The sequence below is a fragment of the Leptodactylus fuscus genome, chromosome 3, assembly GCF_031893055.1.
Source record: "Leptodactylus fuscus isolate aLepFus1 chromosome 3, aLepFus1.hap2, whole genome shotgun sequence".
Lineage (NCBI taxonomy): Eukaryota > Metazoa > Chordata > Amphibia > Anura > Leptodactylidae > Leptodactylus > Leptodactylus fuscus.
Genome location: NC_134267.1, coordinates 49305758 through 49332285, shown reverse-complemented (window position 1 = coordinate 49332285; position 26528 = coordinate 49305758). Strand labels below are relative to the sequence as shown.

The window sequence follows — 26528 nt, the reverse complement described above, 5'->3', positions numbered from 1 at the left end:
AGGCTAAGGCCTCTCGTAGTAACCCGAGGCCGAAAAGTGCTGCAGGAAAAACCGCCGCAGAATTTCATTGCAGTTTTTCCAGCAGCACTTTTCACAGAAGGTCCATAGAGTTTTCCTCTGCCAACTTTCTGCTTCCATTATACCTATAGAGAAACCACCAGCGATTCTATAGGTATAATTGACATGCTGCGATTTACAAAAAAAGAAAGCTTTTTTAAAATCGTAGCATTTCCACTGTGGATTATTTTCTGCAATGTATGTATGGGATTCGCCAGAATCACTGCCACTTTGCAGGTAATGTAAAATGCCGCAGTTTACGCCATGTGGGGCTTCGGCCTAAGAATGGTTCGGGTGATTGGGATGTGAATTATAAGGCACAATGTCATGCCCAGATGCTGCAAAATCACTTTAAAAGAAGAAGGAGTCTCAGTCAGGGTTGACTTGGGTTATGAGCTGAGGCAGGAAGGACAAGGTAGGAAGGAATGGACAAGGAGAATAATAACAGCCAGGGAGGAAGAAGAAAACATCACGAATATAAGTCAATATCATGTCCCATAAATTCCACTGAAGAGTGCAGTTGCTTTGCCCTGGTGACTGCATTTTCTGTGGTGACAAAATTAGAGATGAGCAAACACTATTCGAAACAGCCGTTTTGAATAGCACACTCCCATAGAAATGAATGGACGTAGCCAGCACACGGGGGGGGTTAAGCGGCCGGCCGCTGTCAAAGTCAGCGTGCCGGCCGCTTCCATTCATTTCTATGGGAGCGTGGTACTCGAAACGGCCGTTTCGAATAGTGTTCGCTCATCTCTAGACAAAATCCTTTACTAATGACATGGCCATTTTTTTATACAATCCATATAATACAATTATATTAAGGCTCAGGCCCTACTTTGTGGAAACAGCTTTGTACTTCTACATTGTCCTCAATCCATTACATTACTGTATTGTGTTTTTGGTATATGGACAACCCTGTAGAGATGTCCACAATGACTTTATGTTTATTTTGTGTTTTTAGGTTCTTAGTCTTCTTCTGGATCAAACGGCAAAGTCTGAGGAAAGTTAATCTCGACCGAATAAGGTTAACACCCCACATAGCGAAATGCAGGTAAAAAATGCTGTGGGAAAAAAATGAATTGCAGTTTTTTATTGTGTTTTTGCAGAATTTTTCTCTGTGGATTTTCTTTCCTTATTATGCCTATAGAGAAAACACCAGGACTTCCGCTTGTATAATTGACATGAAATGCGGGCGTTTATGAAATTGCAGCTTTTTCACTGTGGATTTTTTTTCTGCAATGTGTGGATGGGATTAGCCAGAATCTCATTCACTTTGCAGGTAATGTAAACGCAGTGTTTTATTCCGTGGCATTTCCTCAGCGGCAAAACACTGCGCTTTCACAACATAGGGCTTTAGCCTTATAGACAGAAATAAGACATTAACAAGCACTGTTTTAATAGCTTTGTATACAGAGCATAATACATTTACATTAAAAACTAATAGAACGTGTAAAGTAATATATACAGCTGCCTTCACCATAACACTATATATCATGTGAGAAAACAGCTAAAAATGATTGGCTCCCACTGTATCTGTATGTTGGCATGTTAGTGCTAGTGCTCCCTCTGCTGTCGTGCAGCAGGTATTACATATACACATGCTCCATAATTTTTGCATCCTCATCCTTGGATGAAATCTCTACAACTCCATCTTGTGATATGACAATAGACTTGATCTTCTCAGACAGCTGTCCGTAGTCATTGTTGGAACATTCCTCTGCAATTTCTACCCATCCTTCTGGGGTGCAGACAACATCATTGAGGATGACTTGCTCCAAAGCAGCTTGGTAAAAAAAAGAAGAAGCTACAATGTATTATTTGTACCTAAAATATGGAAGCTGTGTGTACTGTGTGTATATATATATATTTCTAAAATATCTGCTGACGTAAGCATCCTTACAGTCTCAGAGACCAGTGCAATAATAATTTGCAAAAACCATACTGGATATTACCCGGAGGATGAATACTGACAGTGTATACTATGGAGGTGATAGATTTTCCTTCCTCATTCTCAGAAACCTCAGGGTACATCTTGAGAAACTGCTAAATCTTTATTCAGTGATATCAGCTGTTTCCATTCCTGACCTGGTTCTCTTGGCAATCCAGCTCAATCTACCAAACACAGACTATGAAGGGGGTAATTCTCACGTAGATCTGCCGTAGGAGAACCCACCAATCCAAATATAAGCCCCAGTTTTCTGTCACAGACCTTCTTTTAAAAACACTTTGGAAATTGCTACAGGAAAATCTGACAAGTGTGAACATATCCTAAAAGTGTATGAGAGAAATTGTGTGTACAACACTTTACTCTTTTTTTTTCTGTTGGGCATACTTTCTAATGAGACTATCCCTTTAAGGCCTGGTTCACATCTGCAAGCAGCACATTTCTCTCTGCATGATTCATGCGGACACCATGCGGAAAACAGACGGACCCTATTATAGTCTATGGGTTTGTGTGCTTTCTTTGCTAACCACTTTTTAATGCATTCGGTATTTCTTTCAAGGGGTCTCCAAGCGAACTCCCCGAACAGAATACTGAACGCGGATGTGAACCGGGCCTAAGCCAGTCTGCATTCACCTAGGTCTAAACCACCTTGTGCATACGTTTCTTGCTTGTTATTTTTACATAATACTACTTACCTTCTCCACACTGATATATGCTCTCCAGCAGCTGAAATCCACACTCCTTATGATCAGTGCAGAGCAGAGACAGCACAGCCTGCCCCACAGACAGGGCCGCCGGCTTACCATTCCACTCTCTGGTCAATCCATTGATGAGTTCTGCAGTGGGGCATTTCTTAAGCAAGAACAAGTAGTCATCTGTAAGAAATAAAAAGGGTAAAAAGGTGAAGTGTATACACATGGGGGAGAGCTGTAAAGGGCTCAAAGAGGAAGATTATATATATATATATATATATATATATATATATATATATATATATATATATGTATATATGGTTTGCAGAAAATAAGGTTTCCTAGTCCTGTTCATTTATGGTGTGTGAAGTATCAGAAGACTCATGGTTGGGCCATTGCAATCTATGGGACATCTTTGTCTTCCAGACAGCCTAGTGGGCAGAAAGGACTTGGTGCTTGGATTAGTGCCACGGCCCCTTCCTTTTAATGATCAGTGACCTATCATAGCAGTGTACATGGTGGGAAAATTACTTGTCGGACAGTTTTATACACAGGAGATAATGGAAAATGGTGCAGGTAAATTGACCACTAGCCAGGCTCTCCCACAGCTGATGGTTGGGATCCACAGCAGCTTATTTTGGGAGGACATTAGTAAAATAGGATTGGCTAAGAATTCAAGATCGATAAAGCCTTTCATGGATTATGTTCACACATTAGCACAAGGTTCAGTTCATACTATATGTGTTGTGGTCCACAAACCTCAAGCACCATGGCTGCACCTAGGTAGTATATTGTGTTCATATGCTCCATTGTACTGTAATACTGAGCCCCTGCTTTGTACATGGCACTAAATCCTCATCCATTACAGTTTTTAGGCCAACCGTGTCTGTCCAGAGAAAAGCCAAGCACAGTGTGGGGAGACAAAGAGACATGACAGTCAGATAGGGCGCAGGAGAAATATCTACAATGTCAAGCCCATGAGAATGTATTTTATTTCCTGACAGGTTGAATTGGTTATATGGCGACCAGCAGCGGATTATCGGCTCTTCTATTTCTTTCTCTCTTCTGTAATCTCAAAAACCGCAAACATAAATGAAAATATAAAAAATAATGTATCACCTAATAAAAAGCGTTTACTTTGGTAGGTGTAGTCAAGAGCCCCTTGGATTTGTCCTTGCAAACACATAGAGAGTGCGGCCTTCCGGAGACTAGAACATTTTCGGTAGATTAACTGAGCCAGTGCAAGACAAGTGACCTTGTGGTATGGCTCGCTCTCTCCATAATCCCAAATTACATCCCCCAGCGCTTCAGAAAATGTTATCCTGGAACAGAGGTGACACACAATGACTTATGTAAATCATACTGAATTATTAATAAACCATTACTGTCCAGAGTGAGACAACTCTCGTGTTAACCCTTTAAGTCCTGCTGCACTAAGCCATAATAGGAATATACATGTAAATAATTATTATTGTGCTTAAACCAACAGCAGTCAGCCTTTCCATGTGGTGAGGTGCCATGATGTTGGCACTTTATAGTATGCTGGCACTATATAGTTTCTCCACCTCTGCTGGCTTTGGAAAGGAATGGCACGGAAGGATGGGCCCTGGGCTGGAGGATCTGGTGTTGATGACTGAGGGCTCTTTATCAGGACTGATTGTACAGCAATGGATACATGTGAAAATATGTTTGTGCTGTCCATGTCTTGTGTTACTTCCATCTGCATGACTTATGTCTTACGAGATGATAAAAATACATCTTACCTCTGATAAGTTACCCAGTGAACAACAAGCTCCATCTTGTCATAGGAGAGAGCACACCTAATAGCTTCCAGTGTGATAGCGCCACTAACAGGATGCTTGGCTAAACTGCTAGATTCCATCAAGGCCTCGAAAAACATCATCAAAGGAGACAAATCATCCTTACCGACTACAACAGCTGAAACAGACAAAATGGACAGGAAATCTTATAATATTCATTGCAATAAATCCAAAATATCTTCAAAGCATAAACACAGCCAAACAATGCTGTAAAAAGGATTGGGGTCTAACTGCATGTGAATGTGCTCATACACCCAGAGGTGGAACTAAAGGCGCTTCCCATCCATATATTTTTGCAGCATTTATATTTCCCCTTCCTTCTCTATCTGGGTCTAGATCACCACGATCACTACTTGACTATATGCTGCCCACCAATTGCTATAGTTTATTTAACCGTTAAAGGGTTCATTTTCGCCTTTCTAAGGCTAGGGCCCTACGTAGCGGCCCGCAGCAAAAATCGCGCTGTGGCAAAAACTGTGGCAGCAATGCTTAGGGTAAGTTCACATGGAGTTTTTTGGATCGGAACCTGAGGTGACGGGTTGCCGCGACTGAAAGCCGGTGCACTGTACCAGTATCCAGCTGCATACTCCGCTCCGGATTAGGCCCAATGAATGGGCCTAGTCCAGAGGGGGGAATTTCTTCAGGCCGAATCGCGAGGTGACTCGGCCCGAAGAATGAGCATCTTACTCCTCATTCCTGAGCAGCTTCCATTGATTTCAATGGGAGCCATCTTTTTGGTCAGAGTTTTGAGGCGATTACGGCCTCAAAACCCTGACCAAAAAAAGCTCTCTGTGAACTTACACTTAGGTTTCCTCTGCGGACTTTTTGCTTCCATTATGCCAATAAGGAAATCGTCAGCGTTTCCATGGGTATAATTGAAATGCTGCGATTTCCAAAACTCGTAACGGTTTTGGGAATTGCAGCCTTTCTGCAGTGCAGATTTTTCTTCCATATGTGTAAACCTTACTTCAAATAAAAGACCATCATGCTCTGACACACACTTGACATAAGCTATGTCCTATGTAAATATCATTAAAAACAAATGTATTTTTCTCTCTGTAATGGCAGTGTATGTACAGTGGAAATGAATGGGAAGTTTGGCTAATCTCTTAGCGGTACATCAGTCATCTCGTGTAACATGTATTATATAACCCAACATGACACGCATCAGTAGTGATATAAGGAGCATATTACTAAACAATGTAAGCCACGCTGCTTATTACAGATAAATATAATTATACACCATTCATTTCTTGCCTTCATGAAAGAATTTTTAATTTATTATTTTTTTTAAGTTTTTAATTTACTGCATTGCTGTATCTAAGTATCTTGAACTTGCTTGCATTGAAGCTGCTGCATTTTCAGTATATTTTGTAGTTTCTCTATACATCATGGGACTATACCTCTGAATCTCTCCATCGTCTCCATATTCCTGAGGATTCCTCGGGGACTGTGTGCGGCATAGACTGCGGCAGCCTTGTACTGACCATTAACAAACAGCTCATTAAATCTGGGAGGACAGAGCACAACTCAATGTCAGAGCGGCGAGAGAATAAAATAACACTGTGTTCAGATGCATTCACTTCTCATCTGCCACATGGGCCTCACCGGTAATAGGCAATTAGCTGCACACCGGGTTTTCTTTGTCTGAAATAGTTTGTCTCCATCCCATGAGAAAATAAATGTCTGAACTGTTAAAATAACTTACACGGCGCATTTGTTCTCAGGCTTATCAGCCGTACTTGTTACTATGAAGATAAAAGGGACTATTGTTGGACTCATGCTTGCCATAGTCATGACGTCTTAAGCAGCCAGAAGACACAAGACTGGTCTACCTCTATATTTCCTCCAGTTTTTTCTTCCAGAATGGGACTTCATTTAGATTCTGGATTGATGGTTTCCCAGCAAATCACAACCCATCATAAAGTGATGGCATATCTGAGCAAGATGGCATCAGTTTATGTTATAGGAAAACCTCTTCAAGCTGGTCATACATGATGTTAGACACCAGTTTGACTTGTCAAGTCCAACACAGCAGCAGACGATAATGTGAAGGGTATGAGTAGTTTTAGTTACCTGGCTGAGAATGAATAGGAAGGGGACAGGTTCGCAGCATTCCCTTATGTAGGAGTCATTAAAATTATTGATATGGATATGAATGACCCCCTCCCCATTAATTGTCTGCCTGGATTCAGCAGTGCTGGGGATTGAAGAACCCAATACTAGAGACAGATGCAAGTCCTAGAGTTGGAACTTGGATCTACCCAAGATGAGAATCACATTTTACGTACATGTGTGGGAATATCCCTATATACAGTATAGGCAGTGATTAACTGATCCCTACAACAATTCAATCCCTATCATTAGGAGTTTGGGTCTCTTTAAGTAATAAATTCGCCTAGTGGCTACCAGTACTGAGCTATTATATCAATGGTCAACTACTACTACTACTGGCCAACATTATAAGGCCTATCCTTTAAAATAAGCCTCTCAGAAACTTTTGAAGGTTTCGCCAAGTTGGCGTCCTTATTGGTCAATATAGTATGTATCGCACACAAAAACGCAGTTATTTCACTACTAGTATGGCACGTTAAATAAAATGTTGTATTTTAGAGGGAGCATTGTTCTAAAGGGAAACAACTGAACACACTGCAGGGCTTTAATATATTTTTCCCAATTTGGCATCTGATATTAGAAATCTGTTATGGATTATAATAAGGGCATTGTGGGCAAATGATCAGACTTCACTGCGGTAAGGGATCCAGAACCAACCCATTCAATCCCTGTAAGATCAATATAAAGCAACAGTGGGCAAACAGCATAAATATATGTGTAGAACAGACCTGAGGCCTGGGAACCATCCATTACAGAAACAGACTTGACAGGCTGGTGAGAAGGGCCAGCTCTGACATGTGGAGCCCTCTGGACCCAGTACAGGTGGTGGGTGACAGAAGGATACTGTCCGTGGTGACCTCCATGCTAGAGAATAACTCCCATCCCATGTATGAGACCGTGATAGCACTGGGCAGTACTGTCAGTGACCGACTGCTTCACCCCAAGTGTGAGAAGGAGCGCTATCGCAAGTCCTTCCTTCCAACCGCGGTCAGGCTGTATAATCAACATCAGACCAAGCGAAGATCACTCCGCACAGAGAACTAAATGATCCTGAAGTCTTTCTTTTTTCTTCCTAGTGCTATGACTCCTAGTATATTTTCTATCTACTATGAGCTTGTATGTGTTCTTTCTTGTAATATATTACTGTACTATCCATGCTGCTGTAACACACTGAATTTCCCCATGGTGGGACTATTAAATGATTATCTTATCTTGATCACTGGTAAATGACAAGCTGGGGGAACCATGATCTACCTTTCAACATATTCCAGCAAAGCCTCTGCTTCCTGACTCTTCTTTGGATCCAGATCCTCAAATACATTGGTAGAAGCAGCGTCATCTACGGGACAAAACAAGCTGGATGAAATTTTTTCTCCAAACAATGCTCATGTCTGGATATATCTTAATGTAAAGGTACATTCATATCATATTTTTTACATCTTTTTAACAGATTTGTTAAATGGATCAAATGAATGGTGAACCATTTACATAGAGTCAATGATAAATAGCCATTTCTGGCTGGGACCTACATTGTGAAAATGCTGCAAAGTGGGTGGGATACTGACTAATCTCATTCACATATTGCAACAAAAAATCCACAGTGCAAAAGCTGTGTTTCTGGAAATCGCAGCATGTCAATTATACCTGCGGAAACACTGGCGTCTTTCATATAGGTATAATAGGGGCAGAAAGTCCGCAGAGGAAAACTTTGCGAAATTGCAAAAAAAATGCTACAGAAAAAAAAAATGCTGTCATTTTTTTGATGGACACAAAGGTGTGGTATACCATGTTTTTGTGTTCCAGAAAAAAAACACAGAAGTGAATCTGTTGCTTTGTAAATGGCTGACCATTAGGGTTGAGCGAAAGGGAATGGAAATGTTCGGATTCTGATCGGCGATCGAGTAAATTTAACTATCACGATCGGAATTCTGATCCTGATCTTTTCCAGCGGGATTGAGGTCAGAGGTTATTTCCCACAATGCTTGGCTACTGGCCAATCATTGGGGGAAAAGCTATAGTATCAGATCAGCGAGTACCGTATATACTCGAGTATAAGCCGAATTTTTCAGCCCAGTTTTTGTGCTGAAAACGCCCCCCTCGGCTTATACTCAAGTCAGCAAAAAAAAAAAAAAAAAAATTTTTTTTTTTTTTTTAGGAGGATGAGTCTATGATCAGCCACAATATTAATGTATAGAATCTCCCATAAAACAGTGCAAAAAAAAATTTAATAAAAAAATAAAAGTTCTAAATCACTCCTTTCCCTAGAATATATATAAAAGTAGAAAATGACTGTGAAGCACAAACACATTAGGTATCCTGTGTCTGATCGTGCCCAGTCTACTGAATATAGGGGATCTGCAGTGCTCCTGTTCCGTCGGGAAGGGGTTAATAGGAGCACTGCAGATACCCTATATTCAGCTAGACTGAATTCCAAGTGGGGGAAGAAAAAACAGTCCTCAAGCTCAGGGAAGGGGCAGACAGACAACCAAAACACCCCCTCCCCTTTCCCAGCAACTACTGCACCCAAAAACTCCGACCATTTTAATTTTTGAAATTTTCCAGTAGCTGCTGCATTTCCCCCCTAGGCTTATACGCGAGTCAATAAGTTTTCCCAGTTTTTTGTGGTAAAATTAGGGGGGTCGGCTTATACTCGAGTATATACGGTACTATTTTTTTAATCACTACACAGCGTGGAGTCCAAAAATCGAAACAATTTTCTGACTCCATGCTGTGTAGTGAATAGAATCGTTTTTAAAATCCGATCTTCGATTATTAAAAAAAAAATCCCATTGACTTGCATTAGGATTGGAATTGGGATCGGGTTCGAATGGAAAATGATTAGAAATTAGATTTTAAAAACGATCCTGAAATTTCAAGATCGGCTCAACTCCATACATTCAGCACAACACTCCTCTAGTGGAGATTATAGTCTTGTTTCTCTAGTCTTTTCCTATTATTGGGTGGCCACTCAGTGGCAAATTCTGTCAATGATTTTACAACAGTCAATGGAGTAAAAAATACCTTTTATTACATTTTCTTTTGCTAACACTTGCACTAATGTCTCATAAAGGGGAAGGCTTTTATCTGATTTTGCCCACGAGGAAATTGTGTCTGCAATAATTCTTTTCTTTCTGTAACTGTAAAAAACAAAAAAAAACAAAAAAGAAATGTATTAACAGCTTTTCAATTATTTCAATAAAAATCCATATAAAAGGCATATTTAGGGTATGGGTTTACATATAAGGGGCTGCATATGCCATCAATCTACTTTATACTTTCACTTATTTCACTAATACAACAGAACAGAGGTTGGAAAATCAAATTCCAGATTAACATCCTGCTGATCTGTCAATGGAAAACAGCGCCCAGAAAGTTTCTTGAGGCTAAGACTCCATGTAGCAGGCCGCAGCAAAAAGCACGGCAGGAAAAACCGTGGTGGCAAAGAATCATGTTTTTCCCCACAGTGCTTTTCACAGAAATATTAAAAGTACCTGTCCAGCAATGTCTTGTTGAGTAACTCGACTTCTTCTCTTTCTTGTAAAGCAATGCTCAGCTTGACATCCAGTTCTTGCTTCCTCTGGATGGGGACATACTTGGTTGTCATGTCAGCTTTCAGAGCGCACTTCTTGTCTTCCAGTAGCTGCTGATATCTGATAAGGGCGGCCATGTTCAGGGAATCTTCTATTGTCATACCTGAAAGATGCAGCCGTTTGCCACATAATAATACAGCTTTACTATATAGAGTTATCAGATAAAAATTGTTGAAGCCAAAAATTTGTCTATGACAACTAGCAGCAATGGGGGCTTTAGTAACCTAGTAATGAGTTTGTACAGGTTACACCAACATATATCTATGTATGTTACAAACTTAAAATTTATGGCCTATCCTTCAGTCAAACAGGAGCTGATCTGTAACAGCCTGGCAGTTTATGGGGGTGTAAGTAGTGGTAGTTATACAATATCAAGTCTTAACTTCATCTTATCATAATGATAAAAATAGAAAACCTCCTGAGTTCCCTCGCAAGGCCTACCGCAAATCTGCGATCCGGCATTTGATCAATACAGCTAGGGCTTGCATTCCGGCCCTGTGGAAGTCCTCTAACCCCCCGTCTCTTCGTCATTGGCTTCGCAAAGTGGAGGACATCCAATCTATGGAGGACCTCATGGCGTCTCTTCGGGACTCCCATGGCGCTTTCCTGAAGGCTTGGACCCCCTGGATCCTTTTCCAGGGGTCTGGTCAGTACAGGGACATAATGGGCTAGGCGCGGGTTTGGGTTGGTGGAGTGCCCCGGGGCTCCCCCCACTCCCCCTTCCTTCTCACTGTTCCCTGTTTCTCCCCCCTCTTCCCTCTTTAGTCTTCTCCTCTCCCTCTTCCCTGGTCTCCTCTTTCTCGTCCCCTTTGGTCCCTCCTCCGTTTCCCTTTTATTTCCCGACTCGCTCTATTGTTGACTGCTCCTCCCCCGGATTGTTAGTTGTGGAGAGGTCCGGTCTCTGAATATGTCTGAAGGGCCTTTATTGCGATTGGGTCCTCCTTGTTTTGTTATTTGTTTGCTTATTGGTTAAATTCTATTTTTCCTTCTGTTTAACCTTGTTTTTACAAATAAAGAATTTATAAAAAAAAAAAAAAATAGAAAATCTCTAAAAATTGTATTAAACTATTTTGTAATATTTTACTGTGCCATGCTGAATCATTTTGAGCTTATATGTATAGATGGAATGGAATAGTTGCACTTTTCTTCCTGAAAATTCCTATCCAGTAGTCTTGAGCTAACTTCACTAGTGTCAATAAGCCTGAGAGGTATTCTCCATTTTTCCAATAAAGGATTTGGGGTCCAATATGAGGATAACATGACTTTCATAGAGTGACAGAGAAAGAGCATGTTCCTTTACTAATGTGGCAAATTTCCCATTCAGAACTCCCAGAAAGCTCCTGAGCCCATGTCAAGTGCCATTCAGCTTTCTCAAAAACAAATATGGGGGAAATTTATCATGTTCAGGCGTACAAAGCACGAATATTCTCAACTGTTAGAGCAAGGACTTTTTTTGCTTTTACGTCGCCATCGCCTCTTCTGAAAGGGGGAATGACATGAATGGAACCAATGGCCTTATCAAACTGACGCAAAATGATGCCTCATATCTACGTGGTGTTGATTTCCATACCTAGCCCCATCGGAGGATGCATCTTATGAGGCTCCATCCTCTTGTGGTGCAGGGATCTTCAAGACCAAAGTTCTAAATTCTGGTCTTTAGATCTCTCCGCCATAGTTTGTACAGAATTTTATCAAGAGCACATCTAAAAGTCATATTTACTGGCTAATTACTTATTGCATTCAGAGACCATGCTCCATACAGTAGGACTGAAGACCTCACAAGCTACTCTGAGTGCTGCATGCAGAGCTTGCAGATATGTAATTTGTCATATGAGTATTTCCACATAGAAAGTTTTTAAAGAGAACCTGTCGTATGGAAACTGCATCACAATCTGCAGGCAGCATATATACCTATAGAGCAGAAGGAGTTGGGTAGATTGATTCAGTCAGTATATAGTGCTGTTCCAAGTTATAATGCAATGTGTCATTTATTCATTCCAATGCTTAGAAACAGTCATGGCGGCAGCTTAGTGATTGATAGCCCCCATGAATAACTGCATACAGAGATAGCTGTCAATAACTAATAGGACAGCTCGGATCACTAGACCGACAAAAAAAAGAGTACAGATTAAAATGAATAAAGATATACTATAACTTGGAACAGAACTAAATCCCACCCCATGTATGAGACCTTGACGGCACCTGGCAGCACTGACTGCTTCACCCCAAGTGTGAGAAGGAGCGCTATAGGAGGTCCTTCCTCCCAACCGCAGTCAGGCTACATGATCTACATCAGGCCAAACGAAGAGAGATAGCTAAATGATCCTGGAGTTTTCTTTCTTTCTTTTTCTTCCTTAGCTTATGGATTCCTAGTATTATTCTCAGCTTATGTGTGTCTACGTCTGTAATATATTACTGTTTATTATCTTGTATCTGTATTACTATGCTGCTGTAACACTGAGATTCCCCCACGGTGGGACTATTAAAGGATTATCTTATCTTATATTGCTTTCTCTGTATACACAGTCAATCACTGAGTAGGACCGCCCACTGGACTCCTAAACCCAGAAAAAAATGGAATTCAGCTATACTGAATCATATCCTGCAAACCTGTACATCAATCTACCTGGCTCCCCCTGCTCTGCTGCCTGCAGATTAAATGGTATTTTCTATGGGACATGTTGCTTTAAAGGGGTTGTCCCATCACAAGGATCCTATCTATACTGCTTGTTAATGTGGATGTAAGACTTTTCCTAAATACACTGCTTCAGCAAAACTGCTTTGTTTGTCCACTATCTTACTTTATTCAATTCATTGTTGACACAGCCCTTAACTTATCTGCTCATGAGTCAAGTGATGTATCTGCTGCTCTCAGGGAGGAGGGAGGAGGGGCTAAGTGCGCGGGAGCGAGCCTGTGTATCTAGTTATTCCTATGTCTATATGTGACCTAGCTTCCTGATCTCAGATAGGGGAGAGGAGCTGCTTTCATTTCTGAACCCGTCTTCTGTTCTCCCAGTTATCAGGCTAGCTAATTCAATTGTGTTCATTATGGCAGAGACAGGCAGTCTCTGTATGTAACACAGAATGGAGTTGTTCCTGCCTGTACTTCATAGTCCAATATTGTGCATATAGTGTTTAAAGACCTTTGATGACATCACAGGCCCTTCAGCCGCCCCATAGGATCACGCTATGCGGTGGGCGGGGCTACACGCTTATTTGGGGCGGAGCTAAACGACAGGTTGCATGTGAAACCCCGCCCACCAAATGACGCAAGAAACCAGGAAGAAAAAAGATTTTACAGGAGTGAAGACTGGTGAGTATGCGATGTGGGAATACCCCTTTAAATACTGCGAGGACTCCTATGTGAGTCCTGCTTTCCCTGCCCATACTAAGTGATTGGCAGCTTATGTATAGAGCTGACATTACATGTTGGCAGGTGGAGGCAGGACTGTTAGACTTTCTGGCAGCAATCTACATTAAAATACACTTCACTTCAAATTCACTATATAGAAAGCTATATATTCCCAAAGCTCAGCATTTTCCCCTTTTCCTTAGGCTGACCTCAGATAGCATAGCGTAGCGGAACTGAAAGCTTAATTCATGGAGTTACCTCACAAAGCACCTCACAAAACATCCAAAAAAAAAAGTGAAGCCTGCAAATAATACGAAACAGATCTGAACCTGATAGGAGCCACTAGAGGGAACATGATACCTGGAATCAGAGCAGTGGGGTTTATTTCATTTTCTGGGGGTCTTGTCTCTTCTATTGGAGGGGTCTTTACTCTTTTATCTTCTTGTAATTTCCGTAATTCTTGTTCAATTTTGCTAGAATCTTTATTGATTAGATTAATTCTGGAATAAAATAAAATGACCATCGAATGGGTTTGCCCAACAATACAACTCAACACTATCCACAAGATAGTTGATAATTTAAAGATCAGTGTGGCTCCAAATGCTGAGCCCCCAATGGTCACAAGAACAGGGTGTGCCTAGCGACAAGGCTAAACATAGCGGTGGTTGGGTAGATGTACAGCCATTGTACTAATACCTATCGTACCACGGGAGATAGCCGAACACCAACTGGGGCGCAAGACACCTCTGTTCTAGTGATTGTTAGGGGAACGTCTTTCATGAAACTGGCACAGATTACATGTGCCATCTGACTAAAGCATTTGACCCACGTAGGAAAAAAAAAGTAGACCGTTGCAGTTTTTTTTTTTTTTTTATGTAGTTTGCCCCACATGGAGCTCACAATGTACATTTCTCCCTATCAGTATGTCTTTTTTGGAATATGGGATGGAAATCCACGCAAACACGGGGAGAACATACAAACTCCTTGCAGATGGTTTTATGCCCTTGGCGGGATTTGAACACCAGGACCCAGCGCTGCAAGGCTGCAGTGCTAACCACTGAGCCACCGTGTGGCCCCCCGTTGCAGTTTTTTGAGCCAAACCCTGGAGTGGCAGAAAAGGAATGGAAAACATGAAGGAATAACTTTATACTTCTCCCTTCTCCTTTCCTGGATTTGGCTCAAAAAAACGCAGCAAAATCTACAACAAAAAAAGCAGCTTTTCAATGACATCAGGCCCAAACGAGGTGTGAATCTGCAAAGTCTATCACTGTCAGCACTAATAGGACGGTGTGATGGTGTGAAGGCTTGTAGGGACACACCCCAACTGGTAACACCCAGTTGTCAATTTATTCACACATTTCTGGGCAGAATAAGAGTATATTCACACTGAAAACTGCATCAAGGCTGCATCGGCAGAAACTGCAAGAAGCTTTGATGGATTTTTTTGTCTCAGTTTTGGACTTTAGAAGTTACAATTTTAAAACAAGTGCGTTTCATCTATGATGGGAAAATAGCAAAAAATACAAACTGAGTGCACATTTAGATAATTCAACAAATGAACAGCACTCCAAAAATAAATCTCAGAAGTGCAGGACCTTTCTCCTGCACTTCTGGGACCGAAACGTTGCCATGGAATAAATCCTCACCTTTTTTTTTTTATTTATTTTTGCAGTGCTGTTCATTTGCTGCATTATCTATATGTGGTCATATGCCTGATCACTTGGAATTTGCACCCACTGACCGGGTCAGCTCTTTTTCTGGTGCTGCTCTATACAACTATTTTTGAGTGCACATTTATCTTTCCCCCTACGCCCAACAGCAGCACAACTGGGGTATTCCTGCCTCTATGAGCTGTTAGGACAGGTGGAATTTTTAATTACCTAACAGCTTCCGGCCTCTTATAGGGGTCAAAAGCTCTTAGGTAATTAAAAATTCCACCTGTCCTAACAGCTCATAGGGGCAGGAATACCCCAGTTGTGATGCTGTTTGGGCTAAGGGAAAACAGATTATCATTCATAATCTTTCTTTCTGTTTCTAAAAAAAAAAAAAAGAGCACAAAATAAAACAAAAATCTTGGCCACTAAAACGACTTCTGTGAATGTGGAGTTGTATGTCTGTAAGGTGGAAGTGCAAGGGAAATGTGTGGTTACATGCTGGTCATAAACAAAACGCCGTTCATGTAGTAACGTTCAAGAACTCTTAGACCCGAAGGGTCACAGGCTGCTTAGGAAACCCCCGAATGGAATACCGAATGTATTAAAAAGTGGTGAGCAATGAAAGCACACGGACCCCATAGACTATAATGGGGTATGTGTGCTTTCCGCGCGGTGTCCGCACGAATCATATGGAGAGGAGAGTAGTCCGCATGATTCGTGCGGACACCGTGCAGAAAACACACGGACCCCATTATAGTCTATGGGGTCCGTGTGCTTTCATTGCTCACCGCTTTTTAATACATTTGGTATTTCGTTAGGGGGTCCCCAAGTGGACTCCCCAACAGAATACCAAATACAGATGTGAACCGGGCCTTACTTTATGACCCTCTACTCCTGAGCGGAGGACTCCCCTCTATGACATGAGCGAGCCATCAGACAGCCATTTCCCGCGGACTGATAACCCTTACTATTATTACTGGTATTACCTGTCTTCCAGCTCGGCAGCCCGTTTTCTGTAGTACATAAGTGTGGTGGGCTCAGAGGCTAGCCTTTTCAGCCTGGCATGAACATGAATGGCGTTGACTTCTCCTTGTTTGGTGGCTTCAATAAATTCATCGTACTCTTGTTTGATGGCAGTAAGAAGACGTTTGTAGTCAGTGCAATATTCAATGACCTGGAAACAAAAAACACATATTATAATGGTCAGTCACAGAGGGAACAAACATAAATATATCACATATACAACATACATAGAACAGATATACATTTGTAATGTAGTTCACCTTATCAAAAACTTGTCCATAGATGATATATTGTTGTTCTTCATCCAGCTGACCCACAGAAGATAGCTTCTCCTCCTCGGTCTTTATATATTCCTCAATGCTGGTTAGAAACTTCCTATCCCGGGCACTAGTGATAGGAGGGAGCACAGGAGGACCTGATAGTCCATGGAAAGACGGCACCAGTCCTGGAGATGCATGTGCTATATCTCGCCTGGTTAAAGTAAGTGTAAAAAAATGTACAAAGTTAATTCATTTCATTTTTTCCCTACAATCATAGTTCATTCATCTATTATTTCCTGTAGCACCAACATAGTCCTCCGTGCTGTACAGAGATTGTCACCTCTGACAGCAATTCCTAATTGTGCACATAATATCTCAGACACACATTTGGGCCAATTTAACATTAAATATGTTTTAGGCTCCGTTCCCACGGAGTAACGCGCCGCTCATTCTGACACGTAAGCACGTGTCAGGGTGAGCGCTGGAAAACAGAATCCCATTGACTTCAATGGGTGCCGTCTTATGCGCGCTACACATTGAAATCAATGGGAGGCTTTTTAACCCATTGATTTCAATGTGTAGCGCGCGTAAGATGTCACCCATTGAAGTCAATGGGATTCTGTTTTACAGTGCTCACTCTGACACGTGTTTATGGTCAAAAGAGTTTCCTTTATGGTCTCTGTCAGGGTGGTATACATTGCCATACCTTTTCTTTCCCTATGTAAGACTGTATATACAGCATTTGAGTCTACTGCTGGGTGTATACACTTAGGACATACAGTATACACTCACCGGCCACTTTATTAGGTACACCATGCTAGTAACGGGTTGGACCCCCTTTTGCCTTCAGAACTGCCTCAATTCTTCGTGGCATAGATTCAACAAGGTGCTGGAAGCATTCCTCAGAGATTTTGGTCCATATTGACATGATGGCATCACACAGTTGCCGCAGATTTGTCGGCTGCACATCCATGATGCGAATCTCCCGTTCCACCACATCCCAAAGATGCTCTATTGGATTGAGATCTGGTGACTGTGGAGGCCATTGGAGTACAGTGAACTCATTGTCATGTTCAAGAAACCAGTCTGAGATGATTCCAGCTTTATGACATGGCATTGCATTATCCTGCTGAAAGTAGCCATCAGATGTTGGGTACATTGTGGTCATAAAGGGATGGACATGGTCAGCAACAATACTCAGGTAGGCTTTGGCGTTGCAACGATGCTCAATTGGTACCAAGGGGCCCAAAGAGTGCCAAGAAAATATTCCCCACACCATGACACCACCACCAGTCTGAACCGTTGATACAAGGCAGGATGGATCCATGCTTTCATGTTGTTGATGCCAAATTCTGACCCTACCATCCGAATGTCGCAGCAGAAATCGAGACTCATCAGACCAGGCAACGTTTTTCCAATCTTCAATTGTCCAATTTCGATGAGCTTGTGCAAATTGTAGCCTCAGTTTCCTGTTCTTAGCTGAAAGGAGTGGCACCCGGTGTGGTCTTCTGCTGCTGTAGCCCATCTGCCTCAAAGTTCGACGTACTGTGCGTTCAGAGATGCTCTTCTGGCTACCTTGGTTGTAACGGGTGGCTATTTGAGTCAATGTTGCCTTTCTATCAGCTCGAACCAGTCTGGCCATTCTCCTCTGACCTCTGGCATCAACAATGCATTTCCGCCCACAGAACTGCCGCTCACTGGATGTTTTTTCTTTTTCGGACCATTCTCTGTAAACCCTAGAGATGGTTGTGCGTGAAAATCCCAGTAGATCAGCAGTTTCTGAAATACTCAGACCAGCCCTTCTGGCACCAACAACCATGCCACGTTCAAAGGCACTCAAATCACCTTTCTTCCCCATACTGATGCTCGGTTTGAACTGCAGGAGATTGTCTTGACCATGTCTACATGCCTAAATGCACTGAGTTGCCGCCATGTGATTGGCTGATTAGAAATTAAGTGTTAACGAGCAGTTGGACAGGTGTACCTAATAAAGTGGCTGGTGAGTGTATGTCTGACAGAGGGTTGTGATGGATTTCATACAGTGGCATCTGTTATCCATAGGAGATGTGAACCGGGCTTAAAGGGATCCTATCATTACTGAGTAAGCGGCCATTTTCTTGTGGCCGCTGGAATGCGCAGTAGGCTCTGCCCGAGGCCTAGAAAACTGAAACCCAAGACCGAAGAAGACACAGGAAGAGGGCGTTCCAGAAGAAGATGGAGGCGGCGCTGGAGAGTTCCCTCACAGCATTGGACATGCCCTCAGTGCTGTCTGAGCGCTGTGGACCGCCCCTAGTGCTGCGAGAGTACTCATTTGCATACCGAAGAAAAACCAAATTACTACCAAACGGCAGTGCAGAGAAGACATCTAAAAGTAGGAGAAGTAGGAATAGCCTTTCTTAAGGCTATTCCTACGTGTTAGTCAGAAAAAAAGGGTATCCAATGATAGGAAACCGTTTTTTTTTTTTTTAGACATGCAGGACTTTGTGTCTAGCTAAAGAAAAACAACGGTTTCCCCGCAGACAGGCCACAGGCGGATACTGGTGGTCACATTTACAAACCCATTCAATTGAATGGTGACTGCCGGGTTTCCGTCCCCTGTCCAGTTTTGCTGGGACTGAAGATGGAAACCCGATGGAATGCAGACACCAGACACCAAGCACAAGTGTGAACACCCTCTGAGGAGTTATTTATCCTACAGTAAGATATTATACTGCTTACTTCAGGGGGCGCAGGAAGGGTCCGTCCAGGAGCGCAGCAGGCACTAAACCTGACCAGTGAGACCAGTGGCGGATCCAGACTTTGCGGGGCCTTGGGCAATTGACTTTGGCGGGGCCCTAATTACCGGGGGGTCTGGGAGGTATGGAATACCCCCCAGGGGAACGGGGGGTCTGGGGGTCCCCCCAGGATTTTTTGAAAAAATTAGCCCTAAAAATGCGTTTTTGAGGTGTTTTGTTAACTAGTGACGCTAGGTTCACACCAGCGCCCGGAGACCATTCTGAGTTTCCGTCTTCTGCATGCAGAAGACGGAAAGCTGTCAGATGGGGTCCGGCCGTGAGCGCTGCTGAGTGTTTTATGCTCTCCGCCGCTGTGACAGCTCCTGCTTTAAACGCATATGTATTCAGCTCATCGAGCTGAAATTGGGACATACCTCCCACCGACCAGGACCATTGTGTTAGGTCCAGGCCGGCAAACTGTAGTACGGTAGTGGCTTTGCTTACTGTAATTTGGGCTGCGTCAGGTCAGGTCACGTTGCTAGGGTGACCTGACTGATGAAGTGACGGAGGGGCACAGTTGACTATATCGGGCCAGGCCATGGAGACAGCGCGCTTCGCTACCTATACATGAGTCCCCCTGCGAACTTCCGGTTGACGCATGCGCAATGGAAGGGCGGCAAGAAAACTTCCGGTTCCTTAGTGAATTAACCAGGGTTGGGTATGTACTTCAGGGTATGGTCCTCGGGTTACGACGAGCCTGCTGCAGAACCTCATTTTCTGAATGCTATACAGTGTATAGCATTCGGCAAATGAAGGCTGATTGTGTAGCAGGCTCGTCCTTGCTACGAGCAGGTAAGTATGCTGTTAGCAGTTGACTTTTTCTCATTGAAATGAATAGACCAGCGTTGATTGGCCAGTGGCCAGTGATTTGGCCAATCAACGCTGGTTCTGCCAGAGGCTCGTCTGAGGAGGCGGAGTCTAACATCGGACTATTCATTCCAATGAGAAAAACTCTTGCCTGCCCGTAGCAAGGACGTGCCTGCTGCAGAATCAGTGTTCATTTGCCGAATGCTATACATATATATAGCATTTGGCAAATGAATATATATACTGTATAGCATTCAGCAAATGAGGTTCTGCAGCAGGCTCGTCGTAACCACGAAACAGTATGCCTATACCCCTGCTAGACATGGCAAACTCTCAAAACCGGAAAGAGATCTTCGACCGGAAATAGGAAGGGCGGGACTTAATCCTTTGTTATTGTTGTCAAAGGGGGACTCATGTATTGGAGGGCACCGCTCCTGATGTCTGTGCGACCTGCTCTGCCTCCGGTGTCCACCTGTGTCCTCCTGTCACCTCGCTTGTATGTGATGTAAGGAAGATACAGGAGGCACCGCTCCTTATGTCTGCGTGGCCTGATCTGCCTCCGGTATCCTCCTTACATTACACACCGGAGGCAGCGCAGGTCGCACAGACATCGGGAGCGGTGCCCTCCAATAGATAAAGTGAAGTGCGCTCCATGGCCTGGCCCGAGCTCCCCAGGAGCTGCATTATAAATGCACGCCTGCCGGCATTGTCAGCGGGTCGGACAGAAGTGCTTGGCGGGCCGCATGTGGCCCTCGGGCCTCAGTTTGAGGACCCCTGTTCTAGTGGATGAGGTGATGCAGCACTGCGACTAGTCCAATAATAGCAGCAGCGCAACAGCCCCATCTACAGCATAGTGGTGGCTCCAGTGAACTGCAGTGTTGTTCCTATTACCCGACTAGGTAATGTACTTGCTGCTGATGAGTGTTATGTTTTGTCTTATGGTTGCAGCTTCTCTCAAGCTCTGGGAGCAATAGACTGCACTCCTGTACTTGCACAGACATATTTAGGCTTGGTGCCCCTGACACACAGACATTGTCCCCTCACCCTGTTACCTCTCCATGCTCAGCACACTGCCTGTCACTCATCTCACGATCCTAACATACAGATCTGTACACGGTCTTTCGTTGCTAGGGGCGTGGTGAATGTAAATCAGAAGCTGGCGGCGATGCATCACGGGAAATGTAGTTCGCCTTAAAGTCACTTCTAACCCTTTCGCCGCTTCCCGTTGTAGTTTTCATCTCACTGACTGAGGTAAATATTTCAGTATTTGTCCAAATAAAACCTCACATATTTAATGTATTACCCTGCACAGTCATGGCATAAAACATTACCGAGTAACATGTACAAGGACTACAAGTCCCACAATCCCTTGCATATCAGAGGCCCTCTAAGACGAATAACAAGTATAAGTAGCCATTTCTATACAGTAATATTTTATGGTGGACGCTGAGGCCATAGTGTCAGATCTCTGAGCGTGTCTCTTTGTTTCTCATATTATAGAACAGGGACATTGTAACAGGCATTACCGCGGACAGCTCTGCCCGCCCACCGCCCTCCTCTGCAGCAAGGAAAACCCCGTAGCCGCCGGAAAGAGGCCCTCTCTCCAGGATCCGCCATTAGCAGGAGGTGAGTGTCGGATCGGCTCCGGGTGTTGGGGTAAATCTCCGGTATCCCGGGGGCTCAGAGCTGCTGGAGGCCGCGCTATTCGTGTCTTTAATAATCGCCTTTACTGTCTTGCAGGTGGATCGGGCGCCAAGATGCAGATCTTCGTGAAAACCCTCACGGGGAAGACCATCACCCTCGAGGTGTGTGCCGGGGCGGCGGCGGGTGTGCTGGGGATACTGGATGTATAGTCCCCGTTGACCCAGGCGCAGTGTGTGATACCTGCGGGTGTTCGTGGCAATGTGACGGGGATGAGTGCGGGCCTCGTGTGCGCTCCACGTGTGTGCAGGCCCCGCTCCATGCCCGGGGCACAGGGGGCGCCTAGTCACACTATGCCATGGAGCTGTCTCAATATTTTCTGTGTGGGATCCGCACACTTGTGGCCTGTGCTCAGATGGGTTGGGGTCTCTGTAAACCTCATATAGCTGATCAGCTGCGGTCCTTGGGTGGATGCTGCAGCTTCTTCCAGTATTTACCCCAGTATATTGTACTCAGCAAGTAGAGGGACTGAGATAAACATGGAGAAGGCCGCAGCAATCTCCTCTGAGCTGTCGACCCTTTGTATGAAGCCCATTTGTTATAAGTATGGCTGCTAGGGATGGGTCACCAATGTGCTGGTCCTAGAGTTCCCTTTTAAGTTTAGGAGTATGCTTGCTGTATAGTGTGGGGTGATATATGGTGGTCACTGTAATGTTGGGGTAGATTCTGCAGACTGCACCCCTTATGATTACAGAGACTCATTTTTCATGACTGAATTTCCTCATGGTGGGACTATTAAAGGGTTATCTTATAGCGGTGTCAGTGCTATAATAATGGACACACATGATCTATTGTCATCTGGCAATTTCTGACGGTTCCGTGCTAAACAGCCTCCCGGCATGGGTGTGAATATAGCCTTACACACAAGCCAATAGTAGGTTATATCCTCGGTCTATGATGAATGACCTCCAGCTATTGCTTGGTTCGGCCTTGCTTTTATACATAGTTATTCTACATTTTACTAAGATTTCCTGGGCACAGTCCCAGATCTGTAGTGGGAGATTTGTATATTTGACAGTCAGGCATGAGAACTATTGGTTCATGTAACTGTAGGATATAGAGAGACAGCAGAGCGGTGGTGCAGGTGTTGTTAGGAGCTCTGGATGTTTAGGCCTGCTCATTGGGTGTACCATTGTAAAATATTGAATGCTGTCTGCACTAAGTTGCATTTTATTTAACCACCTTCTTTTTCTTGTCTAGGTTGAACCCTCTGATACTATTGAAAATGTCAAGGCTAAGATTCAGGATAAGGAAGGTGAGCGCTGCTTTTATTGACCCTTATAGCAAATGAAGAAAGCCTAAAGTGTGTGTATATGTGTATATATATATATATATATATATATATATACACACACATACACACACACACACTGTCTGGTTATTGCATAGTGACCTTTTCAGTCCAGACTTCACATTCTGAGCATTTTATCTGGTCACTTCATTACATGTTTAGAAAAGCTGAGTGAACTGTTTAACTCCTAAGCGGACCGGTCACCCACTTGTTACTTTCATTTGTAGTGCAAAACTTAAAAGCTTTGGAGAAATGGTTTTCATGAAATGGCTCCACTGAATACCCTGATAGGATGCATACTATGGGATGTTATACTATAATGGATCAGACACCTAGTGGCTTCTGGTGGATGCTGTGTCTGTATACATCATTGTTGGATAGACAGATATTACCTTGTGGTGTTCATGTCTTCAGACTTGCTGTTTTCTTGCATATAGGGTGGTCTCATGGTGTGCGGATCCTATTGCTTGGGATCACTGTGCTACGGGCACCCTAAGACTTAACACTATGTGTTGATGTAGTATTATCTAATCTGGTTTTAGTTGATATTGCGGTATGCATCATGATTTACTTTGACCATAGTGACTGATGACTTCTGTTTCTCCAGGTATTCCTCCTGATCAGCAGAGGTTGATCTTCGCCGGCAAGCAGCTAGAAGATGGCCGCACTCTCTCCGATTACAACATCCAGAAGGTAGGTCTATTCACTTGTTTTTAGAAGCAAACTTGTGTTTTTGTAGAAATGTTTACATTTTCAATATCTAATAGAAACGTTCGTCTTCATAAAACATTTTACATGTTCTATGATGGAGTATTAATGGTTTCTTGGCTTTGTACAATGCTACTGCTTTGTACACCTCCATTGCGTTAGAAGCATAAAGATCTATCTTCTTAGGGCTTATTCACACACCTTAGTTCTTGGCCATGTGGTGCCTAAGCTAATAATCTAGTGTATCCAATGCGTTCTCACAGGATGGACTACGGACTCTATAGTGTACCATAATGCTTGTGTGCACATGTACACAATACACAACAATGGTGACTGATAGGCAGCTTGGCCTACAAAAAGGTTTAAGTTGTAAACTGGAATAGAAGTCTACAAGTTTATCTAGTAAAGGAACCAATATGTATCAGTATGCCAGTTAAGACCTCCTAAAATGCACATGACTAGTAGTGGTAATAGGTTGTAGTGTGTTTGTGGTAAAATCAGTGGCATAAAATATTCCCTTTTCTGTATTTTTGAAGGAGTCCACTCTCCACTTGGTGCTGAGGCTCCGTGGTGGTGCTAAGAAGAGGAAGAAGAAGTCTTACACCACCCCCAAGAAGAACAAGCATAAGAGAAAGAAGGTCAAGATTCCTGTGCTCAAGTACTACAAGGTGAGAATTGGTAGAGGCCATAACCAAATGGGTAAGACTCCAGGGACCTAGTAACATGAACATAAGCCGCCCATTGATAATGTAAAAGCTTCTGTGTAAACTAACACATCCATTTATCGGTGACCAGCTCTCTGGGGACGTAGCTGTTTCTGGAGACGTGTGCCATTACATGGTATTAGAGCTGGACGGTTATAACCTACATCATTAGCACAATTAACGAACCACTTTACCTCTTACGTTTACTGAACAATTATTAGGCCTTACCCCTATTTGTTCACATTTGTGAAGGACATATCTTTTAGTCAGTGATAGTGTTAGAGGATGGCATGGAGGCAAAATTCATTGACATTTTCATTAATTGACCTGTTTTTTGGTTATTTTGTGATAAATTTGCTTATCCCTACTTGGTGGCCATGCAGTGTATGGCCTTGTCTACCAGGGCCAAAGGCTCATGGTGCTTGTACAGTGCTGACATTAGGAATATGTTAGTGTTGAGGTGGCCTTTGCCACCTACTAGAGGGTGTAGTTCATGGTTTGTCTTATCAAGACATGGTGGAGTTGGCTATTGCGAGATGGTATCCTTGTCACTACCCTCTACCAGGTTTGCTGATGCTGCCAGCCAAAGACTCGAGGCAGCACCGAGTTGGCATTGTTGCATTCTGCAGTAGGAAGTGAACCTGTTGATAGCTGCTGTGTACAATTTCTATAAAATGTATGATTTGTTATTTTGTTTGAAATGAAAGTGTCTAATGGCCATCTTGTGTTTTATAGGTTGACGAGAATGGAAAAATCCACCGCCTGAGGCGTGAATGCCCATCAGATGAGTGTGGCGCTGGAGTCTTCATGGCCAGTCACTTTGATAGGCATTACTGTGGAAAGTGCTGTCTGACATACTGCTTCAACAAGCCTGAGGACAAATAAATGTACATGTGTTAAATAAAAAGTCCACCCACACTTCACTTGTGTCTGCTATCATGTGTTCTATGTTGGGTATTGAGTCTCCAGGTATATTAGCCTTCCAGTCGTGGTCTATTTATGGTGTTTATGTGGAACATTGGAGGTTTATTATAGTAAAATGGGAGTGAATGGGGTTTCTCCAAACCTAATTCACACACACAAACATACATATTGGGGCAAATTCATTCTTTACACCACAAAGCAGGGTTAGAGGGATGATATTGAGGCACAGGGTGTCCGCCTTGGTCTGACATTCATTATAACTTCCATTCTGGTGTGGGAATGAGAGATTTATGAAGCAGCTGCTGCGTTTTCATAAATGTTTCAGTCTCTTCGCCGTTTGGTCTGTTTGAAGACTGGCATATGAAATGCCAGTCTTGATAAATTTGCACAAATGTCTCATTTTTAGTAGCATGCTGTTTTTATGCTGGAAGGATGACTCCTTTTAATTTTTTTTTTTTTTTTTTAAATTTTAAAGAGGTTTTGTGAGGAGCATGCTTTATTAGGGAACATGGACATTGACAGGGGGGGGGGGGGTCTTCTGCTTAGGAGTTCCATTTGAGAGTTGCAGAGACTCTGCTTTTTTTTTTTTCTCTCCATTCCCCCCGCCCCCTTTGTTTGTTGCGGATTTCGCTGAAATTTTTTTTTCCAGCCAAAGCCAGGAGTGGATTGAGCAGAAGGTAGAAGTATAAGAACTTCCAATATATTTCCCATTCTTGGCTTAAAAAACAACTTGTTTTTGCATTGTGAGGCTTTAGCCTAAAACTGAATTCTCTGCAGCCACACCACCCTCCTGCTTTTGACCTTTGCATTACATTTTTTTTATGCAGCTTGTGGATGGGATTTGTTGAGACCTATCCACTATGTAGCAGCTAACTTGCATACACTTCTTCCACTGTCCCAATGAGATTCAAGACCTGCAGGAGCTGCTGGAAATCCTAGCTTTAGTGAAGGGAGTTGACATGCAGTGTCCTACACAGGCCATATATGAGACTGGTACTGCATTTGGATGTCCAGGAAATTAGGAGTTGCAGTTCTCTGTTGTGACTGCTTCATTGTGGAGGTATGGAACCATAACTTGTCTGAACTAAACTGATGGCCCCAGCTTTAGGA

General features: G+C 43.1%; 2 protein-coding genes across 2 annotated transcripts; one reads left to right on the top strand and one right to left on the bottom strand.

The window, feature by feature from the left end:
* Positions 1–1584: 1584 nt before the first annotated feature.
* CLHC1 (clathrin heavy chain linker domain containing 1) lies at positions 1585–21217 on the bottom strand. Its single transcript, XM_075267526.1, has 12 exons — positions 21143–21217; positions 16510–16720; positions 16213–16400; positions 13932–14071; positions 10121–10322; positions 9651–9766; positions 7884–7968; positions 5918–6024; positions 4458–4632; positions 3814–4016; positions 2698–2877; positions 1585–1840 (listed from the first exon to the last, which is right to left on the bottom strand). Exons 1-12 carry the CDS (start codon positions 21148–21150, stop codon positions 1644–1646), a joined length of 1812 nt encoding a protein of 603 aa, XP_075123627.1. The 5' UTR covers positions 21151–21217; the 3' UTR covers positions 1585–1643.
* Positions 21218–21626: 409 nt separating this feature from the next.
* On the top strand, positions 21627–25412 carry RPS27A (ribosomal protein S27a). The gene is made up of 6 exons (XM_075267527.1): positions 21627–21716; positions 21831–21895; positions 22992–23046; positions 23690–23775; positions 24327–24458; positions 25230–25412. The coding sequence occupies exons 2-6, from the start codon at positions 21848–21850 to the stop codon at positions 25377–25379; spliced, it is 471 nt and encodes a 156-aa protein (XP_075123628.1). The 5' UTR covers positions 21627–21716; positions 21831–21847; the 3' UTR covers positions 25380–25412.
* The last annotated feature ends 1116 nt before the right edge of the window (positions 25413–26528 follow it).